At 41.5% G+C, this 12,957-nt stretch overlaps 1 protein-coding gene across 5 annotated transcripts in view; it reads right to left on the bottom strand.

The window, feature by feature from the left end:
* MDFIC (MyoD family inhibitor domain containing) overlaps window positions 1–12,731 on the bottom strand; it is a 126,340-nt gene extending 113,609 nt beyond the window's left edge. The window contains exons 1-2 of one of the 5 annotated variants that reach the window (XM_025873203.2): window positions 12,382–12,731; window positions 11,920–12,103 (exon numbers count right to left, since the gene is read on the bottom strand). In XM_025873203.2, coding sequence (XP_025728988.1) covers window positions 11,920–12,004 — 85 coding nt within the window. In that variant the 5' untranslated portion in view covers window positions 12,005–12,103; window positions 12,382–12,731. Of the gene's footprint in view, window positions 1–11,919; window positions 12,107–12,381 lie in introns of all 5 variants that reach the window. The other 4 variants (XM_073899094.1, XM_073899096.1, XM_025873202.2 and 1 more) reach the window with 4 other exon arrangements.
* Between the last annotated feature and the right edge of the window lie 226 nt (window positions 12,732–12,957).

The raw sequence follows: 12,957 nt of genomic DNA, 5'->3' as shown, positions 1-12,957 counted from the left end.
GGGAGCTGTTGAGGGCAGTAATCTATTCAATAATCCCTATGTGAAAAACCATGCAAGAAATCTGTTTTCCAGACAGAGTACAAGGAAAACTATTGCTTTCTCTGAGAAGCTATAATTTTTTTTTTCCTGATGCACGGTGAACATGTTTTAAAAAATGCTTTCTTTTTGACCCAAATTTACAGACAAAACTGAATGAATCTGACCCTACAGTCTCTCTGTACATTTCGATTTTTCCCCATGTTTAGATCTCCTAGGTACCTATATTTTCCATTATTATGTTTTAATCTTCTTTTAAAATGTACTCTTAAAAGCCACCTCAAATATTCTGCTGAACTAGGCAGAGGTATTTGTAAATGCACAAACCAACCATCAAAAACATTTTCTACTTGTTATCCATACTTTATTTGCTTACTTCATGAAAGATTAATATAAATGATGGTGCTTGGCAGAAATGTTTATAAAACCTCATAAAACTTAGGGTAAAATACACATATATTCATACAGAAAAGGAATATAAGTTTCCTTCTTTATACTTAAATTTGGGGGCTTCTGCATGTTAGAGCTCATCCAATTCAACTTAATATTTGATAATAATCTATGACAGATCGTTTATAATCTATGTAAGATGTATATTCTTACTGCTATGCAATCTATATTCAGACCTCCTTTTTCTGAAAACAAAACCGCTTTAAACAATTTTTACTCTTCCATTAAAATACCAGCATTGGGGCGCCTGGGTGGCTCAGTCATTAAGCGTTTGCCTTCGCTCAGGTCATGATCCCATGGTCCTGGGATCGAGCCCCACATCGGGCTCCTTGCTCAGCGGGAAGCCTGCTTCTCCCTCTCCCACTCCCCCTGCTTGTGTTCCCTCTCTCGCTATGTATCTGTCTGTCAAATAAATAAATAAAATCTTAAAATAAAATACCAGCATTATTTCAGATGATCTATGTGTGTTCCGGTTTATGAAATCTCAAGTAATCCAAGACGAGAATCTCTGAGAAAAGTAAAAAATCTGGGTCTGTTTGTCCCAGAGGCTCAGAACAATGTGGAAATCTACAAATGCTTCCCAAATGTAACCTTTAAAAACCAAAGATAAAGCAGCTTTCAGGAAGACCCGAGGCTCTGGAATTTTACTTCTTCACTCACCAAACAAACACAAACAAACAAACCCCTCAAGCCTAATGACCTTCAAGAAGCAAAGCAAAACCAACCTGCTTTGCCTTATGCTCTCAAATGTATTAAAATCTCATTGTCCAAAAAAAATGAAGATAACCAAAGCATTTTTAACAGATAAATGAGCATATGCACAAAATTTCATAACACTGTAAAGACAGTAAAGTTATTATATAAGCACAGATCTTATGAAGTTTAGAGAAATAAACACCTAAATCAATTGAATCGATTCACTGTTAGCGATATTTTGAAAAGTAAGACTTCTGAGCAAAATCTAAAATGCATTCTTTCAAAGGGCTTTTTATGCATTCAGAAGCTTATGGTGCATTTACATTCAAGAGTGATAAAAACGACAGACTCAACTAGTTCACACGCTGGGGGTAGGCAGAGTGGATTATACACATCACACAGTGGAAAACAATTCCGAAATCAGGTCGATATACAATTGAATACGACTATGCAAATGCACAGGTACAAAATGCAGCTCTAGTTCCGGTAATATCTCAATAAATCAGGGCTCTAAAATAAATGGCAGAAGGAGCAGGGAGAGGTGAGGTGACAGCAAGCTGATACGGGCGACCAGGACACATTGCTTCAGCCACCTTTATCTCCTCCCTTTGACATCTAAACCTACAGTTCCTTGTCCTAAAGATACAGTTTCAGGATGACCTACCCTAAGGCATAGTAAACTCCCGCCTCTTCAAATAGATGTTCAATTGTGTTCTTTCAACCAAGTATACTCAGGCTAACACCAAACACTCACAGGCTCATGGAATTTGCAGTTAGCCGAGCTTTTAGAGGTCTCGGCCCAACCTGATAACCTGAATTCAGATGAATACCTTCACCATCCAATATTCCCAAGAACAAGCTGAGGAGCGTAGGCATGAATACTCCCCGGACGGGGACACAGCCTCAGCACACCGCTTCGCCCAGTTTGGGACTGCTTTGACAATTCAAAGATTTTCCTCACAAGTGGCTAAAATCTACTTCCCTGTATTTTTCAATGATTCACCATATTTTGCTCTTTGCAGTTGAAGTCAAGCCTAATCTTCCTTCCATGTGGCAGTCTCGTCTTAGAACTAATATCTCATGCTCTTGTGTCTTTCTCTTCTCTGTGCTAAACACCCTCAATTCCTTCAGTGTCTTTTCAGGGCCTTTTTTTTTTTTTACATCCACCCTTATGGACAGGATAGTCTCCTTCATCTCGTCTAGAAAGCTCTTTTTAGAGTTTTGTCTTACTGACTGCGAGAATCCACAGAGACCATAACTACAGCAGTTCTCTTACTTGGCAATCGACTAAGCCTATTACAAAAAAGGAATTGAGGACTCTGACATCTTCCCCTTTTTTCAAATGAAGTCACACACCCATCTTTAGTCTCTTTTCCATGATCACTGTTGTAACTGCCACAATTCTAAAAACTTTTCTGAGCAAGCTATAGAACATTTCTGCTATCTAGCACTTGTCTAATAGGGATTAAAAACTATGGCTTATGGGACAAATCCTGTTTACTGCCTGTCTTTATAAATGAAGTTTTATTAGAACACACACACACAAACTTTTCTGTTACCTCTCGGTTCTATCAGGTGGGGATATAAGTAAGTGACAGAGGATGGAGAAGAGCATTTCACATAGCAGTAAAACCACAAAGAAGAGAATCAGAACTGTACTGAATTTATTTTTTGGACTTCAGAATGATCGACACAGATCATAGGTCAGGGGATGTATCCTCTCTGGTAATTCTCCTAAAGGCCCAAACCAGAAGCCTCCATAGAATTCACTAACCTGGCTTTTCTTTGAGACACTGCCTTCTTTGGATTCTCCTTTAAGACAACCAACCCACTCTGGCTCCACAATCTTCGTCATCTCATTAACTTGACCACCTCATTAAAATGACCACCTCCAGGAGAACTTTTAGATCCATTATTCTAGGCCTGTTCCCATGCCCTGACCTACAAATTTGAAGTTTCAACTCTACATCAATAGATCTTTAGCAACTCCAACTCAACATTTCTTAAAATTCATCACCACTTCTTTTCTGTCCCTGACTGTTTCTCCAACTGTAGTCCGTGTCTTGGTCAGTGGTATTCACAGAATCACCTTTCAATTCTCTTTTCCCTGCGCCAACATAATCAATTATGAGACCCAGCTAGTTACAACTTCCCAATTTCTCTCAGATATAGATTTTTCCTGTGCCCACTACCAGTGCCACCAATCTTTATCTCCTCCAACCGGAAATACTTTCAACACAAAGACTGGGTACGTTACTCCTTAGCTCAAGAAAAATTAAATTCATTTCACATATTGATGAAAAGTTGGAATATATAGTTATTTTCACATTGTATACATCTTAATGTAAGCTCCTACACCTTTCCCATGCTCCATAATCTCATCTTGCATTTCGGTGAGAAATAAAGAGTAATACTCCTCAGGAAATGCATGTTCCTTAAGTGATGGAAAAACTAAGAACAGAGTAGGTCCACATTCATAGAGCCCCAAAGACCAAGGGCTGATCCATCATGGAAAAGAGTAGGAGGACTGTATCTTGGAGGGGAAGCCGGTTCCTTTGTACTCGGCCAGCTGCCTGCCAAGGGCCTGTCACCTACTCAACCACAAACTGCTTTATTTTTAGTGCTCAACTCTGCATAAGGCAAACCAAAAAGACCTACAAAATGTGTGTTCTTCAGATGGGGTCACTAACAGTCCAACACAGACAAAACTGACTTCTTGCCATTCTGAGTTTCTCATTCAACCTCTGAATTTGTGTGCTTGAGAACTGCACCCATCAGCTGGCAACTGGCCATCAACTCATCTGTCACATGGTTCTTACTGGATTCTTTAATTGATACTTATGCAAGGAATTAAAATTTAATTTGGCACATTAATATCTCATCCTCTCTCTCTCACCTACGTTATAAATTCCTTGTGGGCAAAAATGCATGCGTGACACATTTTTAATCTTCACAGGACTTTGTACGTAGTAGGCACACAAAAAACTATTTGTTAACAGGGTTTCTCTTCAAACGTGTCAATAATGAAATCTATGTGCTGGCATGACAGTTAACTTCAGACCTGACTCCTGAAACTACTAAAAAATTCAGGCATGAAAGCACATGCATATGAATCATCGTACTTCAGATCATGTGGGTGTGAATCTGAAAACAGAAGTGGACTGCAAGTAGAAACCACAAACAAAATTAATGTTAAAATAACTCTGTTCATAGCTCCTACTTAGTGAACCCTAACTGATTAGAGTCTTTAGAATACAACTCGATTTCAAAAACAAAGTTAAAAGCTTTCCTTCTTCAGAATATGTGTGCTGATGTGAAAAGAAGAAATGAAAAGTTTAAGAAACTTCAGAAAGGGAAAAAGCGACAGAGGCACAAAGATAAAAGAGAGAAGCATCCAAAAACACTGGTGCACAAACACATGTAAGGTTAAGTCAGCAGGAAGGACTGAAGCGTCCTTCATCTGCTCCAATGACTCACCAACGTTCAACTATCCAAACATCTACAATCTAGCCAGGGCAGAATCTGTCTTCCCTTAATAAAAATTGATGATAGGCCTTTGGAAATAGAAACATAAAAATCACATCCCTTGCCTTTACATATAGTAGAATAATTACATTATCTCAGAAAGACAATTTGGTTGAATTGTTCTCCTCTGTTGTTATTTATTGCATCGTTCTAATTTTCCATTTGCAAATGGCTTAACTTTAGATTGTGTTGATTTATGCTTATTTCCCCAAATCTTTTATTATTATAAAAAATATAATGCCAGTAGGGGCGCCTGGGTGGCTCAGTCATTAAGCAGCTGCCTTCAGCTCAGGTCATGATTCCAGGGTCCTGGGATCGAGCCCCGCATCGGACTCCCTGCTCAGCGGGAAGCCTGCTTCTCCCTCTCCCACTCCCCCTACTTGCGTTCCCTCTCTCACTGTCTCTGTCAAATAAATAAATATATTAAATATATATATATATATATATATATATATATATATATATATATAGTGCTAGTAAAATAATTGCACACAGCTATTAGAACTTTCCATGAAATCACCTCAACAAGATCCAGGAAATAAGGTTCAAAAAACAGGAAAGGCTCTTACACACCGAAAAATTCCAATTTCCCCACTAGCCCTATGAAGATCATTCAATTTATACATATGTACATATAAACATATATACATACATATATATACACACATGCGCACGCGTGTGTGCGTATGTTTGTTTGTTTTAATAAAAAATCCTTATATGTTAACTGGCCAAACAAGGCCAACGGGCATGGTTCTTGCTGGCCAGAAACCTTCTCCCACCAATTGCACTTCTGATCTCTCTGGTGCCCCACATACCCTAGAACACAAGCTTAGTTAGAACAAACATATTCTGCCCACACACGTGTAATCCTCCTCCCTTGTCCCCCACTGCTTCTACCCTGCCAACCTCCAACCCTATGCTAATTCCAAAAATTCATTCTATCAGCTTCTATTCTCAAGCTCCCTCCTGCTCCTTGCTGAGAAAGGCAATCAACCATGCTGACCTTGTCCACTAAAAATTCATGCCATGCATTCTTAGTTAAGCCCTCAGTGTTACTGAGCAGCCCTTTTGTTTGCCCCGGATTGAATCCCTCTTGAATACTTCATGCTTTGAAATCTTTTCCACTCATCTCAAATTTCTCGACTCATCCTAACCGCCCCCCAGCCTTGCTCTCAGCAAACGTTACCATCTACTTTGCTGAGAAGATGGAGGCCTCCCATGATCTCTTTTACGTATCAAACTTTCTCTAGATTATCACTCATCATTTTCTCCCATGCCCATCTGAAGAGGGAACATTCTCTACTTTCCTAAGACTGGTCTCTGTCCCATTCGGTCCCAGAATTTTACTCTTGCAATTACACACACCCACACCACCACTGTACTCCATACCCTTACATCTTCAGTCTCTCTAGCCCCTAGATTTCTTTCCATTAGCATGTGCTAAGCATGCTAAGAGTCTACCCATCCAGCAGAAGCTCTCTATACGCCTTGCTTCTCTCTTACCAAACCACTTCTTTCATCTTCCACAACCACTAAACCTCTAATGCTTCTGTGACAAATCCTTACGGACTCTCTTCCTGCATTCTTTTCCTTCTCTTCCCTAAGTGTGGCCATGCCTCCAAATCTGCTCCTCAGTCCTCTCTCTCACTCTCGTGCCCATCCATCAACTACCTGGTGGTGAACTCTTACCACGCGCCACTCTTCCAGGTATAAGTCCTACTTTTCGGTGGCTTACTGGCTATCGTGGCAAGGGGTAAGTTCCAGGAACCAACATGATCAAAAGAGGACTCAACAGCTCCTCCTCTGTTGCCACTGAAGCTAAAAAGGCAAACCCGTGTACTACCTTAAATTTTTACCTTTCCAGCATCTCCCATATTAAATATGTTGCCCAACTGTATCAGTTGAATTCAATAAAATTTGGACACTGTGCTTTAGAAGATTCCAGATGAGAAGTAAAACTCAAAGCCCTCAAGGAGCTCTCACAGCTAGGTAGAACTCTAGCCTACTTTTGCTATTGTTCTTAAACTCATTTTCTCAATTCCATTCCTACTGGTGCGGCCCCATGGCCGCTTTTGTCAGATGACTGTCGTAGCCTCCTGTAAAATCACTACCTTCACCCTTGCTCCACCCCCCCAACATCATCCTTTGCACTGCCACCAGATTTATTTTTCTAAAAACACCAACTTGGTCCTGTCTTTCACCTTCTCAAGAACTTTCAATGGTTCACCACTGCCTCCAGAAAGGATATACAAACACCCTGGGGAGAATTAGGCCCATCCTCAAAATCACTTTATCTTCTCAACCTTATCTCACTCTTTGTTTCTTCATACAACCCACACAGTGGGCTTAGTGAAGGACTTAGCATTCTGTAGTAATCCCCTCCAAGCTCCGCTTTCCACCTCCACAGAGCTGAGTCCCACCATCACGCTTCTTCATCCAGCGCAAATCACAAGTTTTCCTTGACGTTTTTCCAAATGCCCCAGCTAGAGAGACTTCCTCTCTCCCATGTTCTGCCATCATACTTTCTTTGTACATCTGTTATAGTACCTATCAGTCTACCTTGTATTATAGTTATGGGTGAATGTATGGGATTCCCCAGCATTCTATGAGACCCTAATTTCATTCCCTCTGTTTCTCGCTGTACTTGTCACATAACAAGGTTCAATTGATCACTGTTTCTATGAGAAAGGATCATTGAGATTCCAAAACTCCAACTTACAAAGAAACACAGCTAATGTGCAAATTATGCACTCTTTTCCTTATTATTTATTTCACTTATCTTTATCTCATCCGCTTACAACTCTTATTTATGTATTTTTCTAATGTTCACAATACGTTTGTATGATAGTACACAAAATTTTAGAAAATTCTTTGAAGACGAGTACTCAGCATTATTTTTATTAATTGGGGTATGTAATAAAAATGCTGAAGAGCAGTAATATAGAGTGATAGGACAGAAAATTTGGAACTTGAAAAAAGAGACTTTTTTAAAGATTTCTGAAGCCTTTCTACTAAAAAAGAGACTTCTTAGTAATCTATGATAACTTGTCTTTCTACAGATAAAAGACTCTAAAACAATGATTCTCAACCAGAGATAAAGAGCACCTGGAGTCTGTTAAAAATGCAGATTCTTGAGCCTCCCACCCAGAGATGGATTCTTTAAGTCGAGTGAGGCCCAAAATGCCAATTGCCTTGAGAGATCAGGATAGCATCTCAACACTACTGACATTCTAAGGCCAGGTAATTCTTTGTTGTAAGGGGCTGTTCTGTCCTGTGCATTGTAAGATATTTAGCATTATCCCTGGCTTCTACCCACTAGATCCTGGGAGGACCCACTCCACTCCCCATCTATCTACTAAACATGTCTCCAGATGTTGCCAAATGTCTCTTGGAAGCACAATCACTCCCGACTGGAACCAGCAATAGAAGCTATCCAAAGATGACACACTTTGAGAAATGCCATCCTTAATCAGAAGGATAAAACAATATGATACAAGAAGAATATGGGTATTACAAGCATACATTGTATAAAATGAAATAAACAGGCTTCCCATAAAGGAAATCTGATTAGCCACTATAAACTCCTGACAACTCAGCTAAGCTTCTAAGTCAAAGCTCTTCTTATGTAATTTCAACTTGAAGATTTTCTCCCTAGCTTCTATTTTAAATTATTTTTAATTAACTTCACTGGCATTTTGCATCCTGCTATGAAAAGTCTGCCTAATAGTCTCAGAGGACTCTCCCAAGAGAGAAGAGTGCATTAAATCACACATTATCACATTAAAGTATATTCCAGCACTCACAGTCCAACAGTCTCAGTCTTGGCAAATGCAGTGGGGTGCGTGGGGGGGGGGGGGGGGGTGATGCAGCGACTGGAACAGGCTCAAGTGATTCACAGTATCCAAAGCCTATTATCTTCAATTCATCCATCTGTAGGAAAGTTATATTGATTCTCTATTTCAACCACATTTATCACAATGACATATATTCTGCAATTTGTGATTCTACCCTGATTTCTACTGACTGCGTGAGACCCTGGCCAAGTCACTTAAATTCTTTGGGCATCCTTTCTAAAAAGTGAGGCTTTTTATTTCTAAAAATCCTTCTAGTTACAAGTCACAAATGTATGAATGAAGCACTTAATTAAAAAGCTCTTTCCACTGCATGGATTCTAGTAACTACTGCACCAAAAGGTAAGTACCTACATATTCCATGTTGATAACACAATGAATTTTAAGATGTCTCATCCAAAAAAGAAAAATAAATGACAATTTGATGAACCACAGACACAGGATCCACTCTTTTTAAATTTAAATTCAATTAATTAACATACAATGTATTAGGATCCACGCTCTCTTAAGACAAAATTAAGTTTGGACCAAATCATCCTTCACCTACGAAGACATTTATGCAAGCACTCTGCATAAATAGGGAAAGAGTTATAAGTACATGTTTACGTTTTATTTTCTGTAACCGAGATAACAGATCAGCTGCCTAGAAGCCATTTCCAGCCTGAAAGTGTAGTTGCTTTGTTGGCCTGTACAAAAATTGTATTTAATCAATTTCCAACTTTTCAAAAGGGACAGATAAAAATCTGTATTTCCAGTATCTCTTGAAATATGGAAGATACGAGCCCCAGTGGCAACCATGAGCTGGAGTGGAGCCGTACTGCCTCCTGACCCATGCGCCGTTCCACCGCCCGCTATCCCTGCTGCTCCCTACCTTCTGACACCTGTCCTGGCTCCTGGTTCCCCCTTAGAGCGTGGAGCATATGAGCTTATGTCCTTACTCTGTAACAATTTTCAAAATACACAGAAAATATTTTTAGTGCTGTCAAAGCAATATAATTTTCCTTGCTGAATCACAGGAAAAGAGTAGAAATTTTGAGGAGAGAAAACTATACTTTTAATAAGAAAAACCTTCCTAACTCTGAATGCTGCTGAGTAAAATGAGCTACACCTTGGGGTGTAACTAACCATCTGAAAGAATGGAGAAAGGTATTCTAGAGTTGATGGTGAGTTCACTAGAGACCCCCTAAAATGTCTTTTAACTCTAACATTGTAGGTCCTTAGTTAGCAGTATGGATAGCTCATCATAATCCAATAATATACATATAGGTTTTATCTTGTCATCTGTGTATCTTTGCTTACAAAGGAAGACTTGACCTTATACGTTTCCCTCATGAAAAGGTATTTTCTGCTAATTTTCATAAAACACTCCATTTTTCTGATTTTCATATACAAAAATTTTAAATTAAGTTTCCATTAACTAAGCGGCCACAACTTACCAGAGAATGATTAAACTGTTCTTCTGAAAGGATGGTAAAAGAATCCAAGGACAGAAGGAAGACGATAAAAGAACTCAAGCAAGAGCTTGAGAGTAGGGTGCTCCGGGAGCAAAGCTGCTCTCTTCACTAATGTCTTTACCAATAAAACCAACTTAAGCATGGAAGGCGGCATCTTGAAGCTTTTATTCTACCTACTGGCTCCAATTTTTTTTTTTTTCTTTCAATACACCTTATGAAGTCTGCTTGTTTGAGACATGATATTATAACAAGATCCTGAGGATTTTCTTTTTTAAAAATTAACTTTATATTACACTTAACGCCTATTTAAAGGATGTTGTGAGTCAAAGATCAACTAATAAAAAAGCACTATGTAACTATGTTGCTGATGGTAAGTCAATTTTCAGGTACAATATAACCCAAGAGTCTCCACACTGATAATGTGTTGTATGCAGTCTACTGCAGCTCAGACCATTCTAGATGCCCACTTCTTAGTGTCAGATCATGTGGTATTCTACAGCATTGCATCTGCACATGTATATTCAGTACCACTGCAAGTTCTGACTCTAAAGATGCATTAAGGTTAGACGCTGTAGGTATCACTATATCAAATCAATTGTTTTTGTAGTATATTTGATGTGCATTTTGACATAAGCATTGTTTAACAATAGTGATTAACAGCTCAAATGTGAATATAAACATCAATGAGTCGTTAAGACTATGAAGGGCATGCCTAACAGGAAAATGACTATGTTGGCAATACCATGTGCAGAACGTGGGCTGCTTCTGGGAAAATATGTTGATCATTCAAGCTCTCTGATTCGCTCTATTTTCTCTTTAGAAAAAAAAAATGACTCACTGTTTAGAAGCAAAAAGCAATGATAAACATAATTCAATTTAACAGCCCTGAATGCCAGAACATTCTAATTTAGCCATGGATGTTTTCTGCTTTCACCTTTTCTGAATTCAACATTAACTTCTTTTCCATTTCTGCTGCCTTACAACAAAAACAAAACAAACAAACAAACAAAAAACAACCCCAAAAAGCTCACTATATTTTTGCCAAAGAAAAAGAAAAGCTATCAGATATTTTTAAAATCAAGAGTATAAGGTAGGTTTCTGAGACCTGAAAAATTATTTAGCTTGTATCAGTCCCAGAACTTTTTAAATCGGAGCCACCCTTAGAGGAAAATGCATCTGAAGAGTAAGGCCATTGTTCACTGTCGCCATTGAAAACCTGAAGTATGTTACCTTCAAGAGAAAAAAAGATACTGCCTGACTTGTTTATAAGCTTGTTAGGGATGTTTCCCACAAACAAGATTAGTTTCTTTACAGGTTCCCTGTGTTTACACTTTGGAAGAACACAAAGGAGCTAATTCATTCTTGGAAAGTGTTTCTTTAAAAGCATGTTTATTTCAAAACAAAACAGTTATTGAAACATATGCGTGAGCCATTCCAAAGCAATTGGTCACAGAAACCTGGATCATCAACTGAGTCGCAGAGTGGCCCCCAAGAATCAGAAAGATGAACGGACAGTGCATGCTTGTTCAGAAGACCGGGATCTGATGAAGACACTAGAACTGAAGTGAAGCAGGGGAGGGAGGGATCCCACACATTTGAGTCTTAGGCCCCAAAATGCATATGCTTAAGAAAAAAGCAATCCTGTCATCCAGTTTCCCCGCAGCCAAAGGAAGGGGGAGTGGAAGGACCAGCGGATACCGCCCTCTTATCCGGTTGTTGATCTAGGGCTGGAGTCCTGGAGAACTTGTTTGAGTAACACTAACTGTGCAAAAGTTCCCAAGTACGAGGTGAGAATCCATCCTCACCGCACCACCCTCCACCCTCCTCCCCCAATCAGTAAATGTGTGAACAATTTTTAAAAATGCAACAATGACAAAGCGGCTCGCAACTTGCAAGCAGGCACTCACCCTGGGCTGGGGCGCCCAGCCGGCCGCCGCCCGCCTCGGCCCCGCGCTGGGGCCCGGGAGAGAGGGCTTCACCCGCGCCGGACATGGGCCGCTCCACGGAGCCCGCGCCGCGCTGCCGCCTAGCTCTCCGCCCCCGGGGAGAACCACGAAGGGCTCTTAGGTGTTGGGTGCAGAGAACGAACTGCTTCTGGCAGACAAAAAAAAAAGTGTTTTTTAGAGACCAGCACACCACCCCTGCGGGACATTCCCTCCCCCTCCGTTTCCCTTCCCCAAACCCCACCCCGGAGAAGTTTTGATTTGAAACCCGGGAGGAAAACTGTTCCCCCCCCGTTTAAACAGGGGGGGCGGGGGGGGGCGGTTGTGGGCGGGAGGCAGTGAAGGGGGACGGGGAAGGGAGACTAGATTTGGAAGCTTGGGGAAGGCGACCAAACCCCTCCTCCGCCTGACCCGGCAGACCACCACCTACCTCGGCATCCCCCCCCCCAACTCTCTCAAAGCCCCTTCTTCCTCCTCCTCCTCCTCTTCCGCCTGGAAAGTTAGCGAAGCTCCGGCAGCAGCCGCATCTCGCCCCAGTGGCCCGCCAGCAGTGGCAGCCGCCCCTGCGCGTCCCTCCCCGCCTCCCTCGGGCTCAGCCCAGACACTGCAGTGGCGGCAACTGCGCCAGGGGCCGCTCCTCTCACTCCGCGCTCTCCGCCCCCTCTTTCCAGCCAGCTCAGTCCGGCCTGTTCCCCTCCGAGGGGGACTGTGCCCCCTCTGCCTCTCCCCCCCCACCCCCCGCCCCCCGCCGTCCTCCACCCCTTCACTCCTGAAACACTTCTCCCTCTGTTGCTCTTTTTCATCATATCCGGATCGGGCGGGCTTGAACTCTTGGCGGGTGGCCCGAGCCTGGGGGCGGTGCAACGTGGGCTGCCTCTGGGCCCAAGCTGTCTGGGTCAGGAGGCCAAAGCCCGAATGGGCTGGCTCTGAGCAAGGGGTTCTTCTAGGGGCTGGGCGAAAGGAGGGAGCTGCCTGGTCCCCTGGCTGCCTGGGCATCTTCCT

This window comes from Callorhinus ursinus, unplaced genomic scaffold (assembly GCF_003265705.2).
Source record: "Callorhinus ursinus isolate GAN/ISIS: 27379988/994484 unplaced genomic scaffold, GSC_fseal_2.0 scaffold12, whole genome shotgun sequence".
NCBI lineage: Eukaryota > Metazoa > Chordata > Mammalia > Carnivora > Otariidae > Callorhinus > Callorhinus ursinus.
This window is presented reverse-complemented; position numbering and strand designations above follow the sequence as displayed.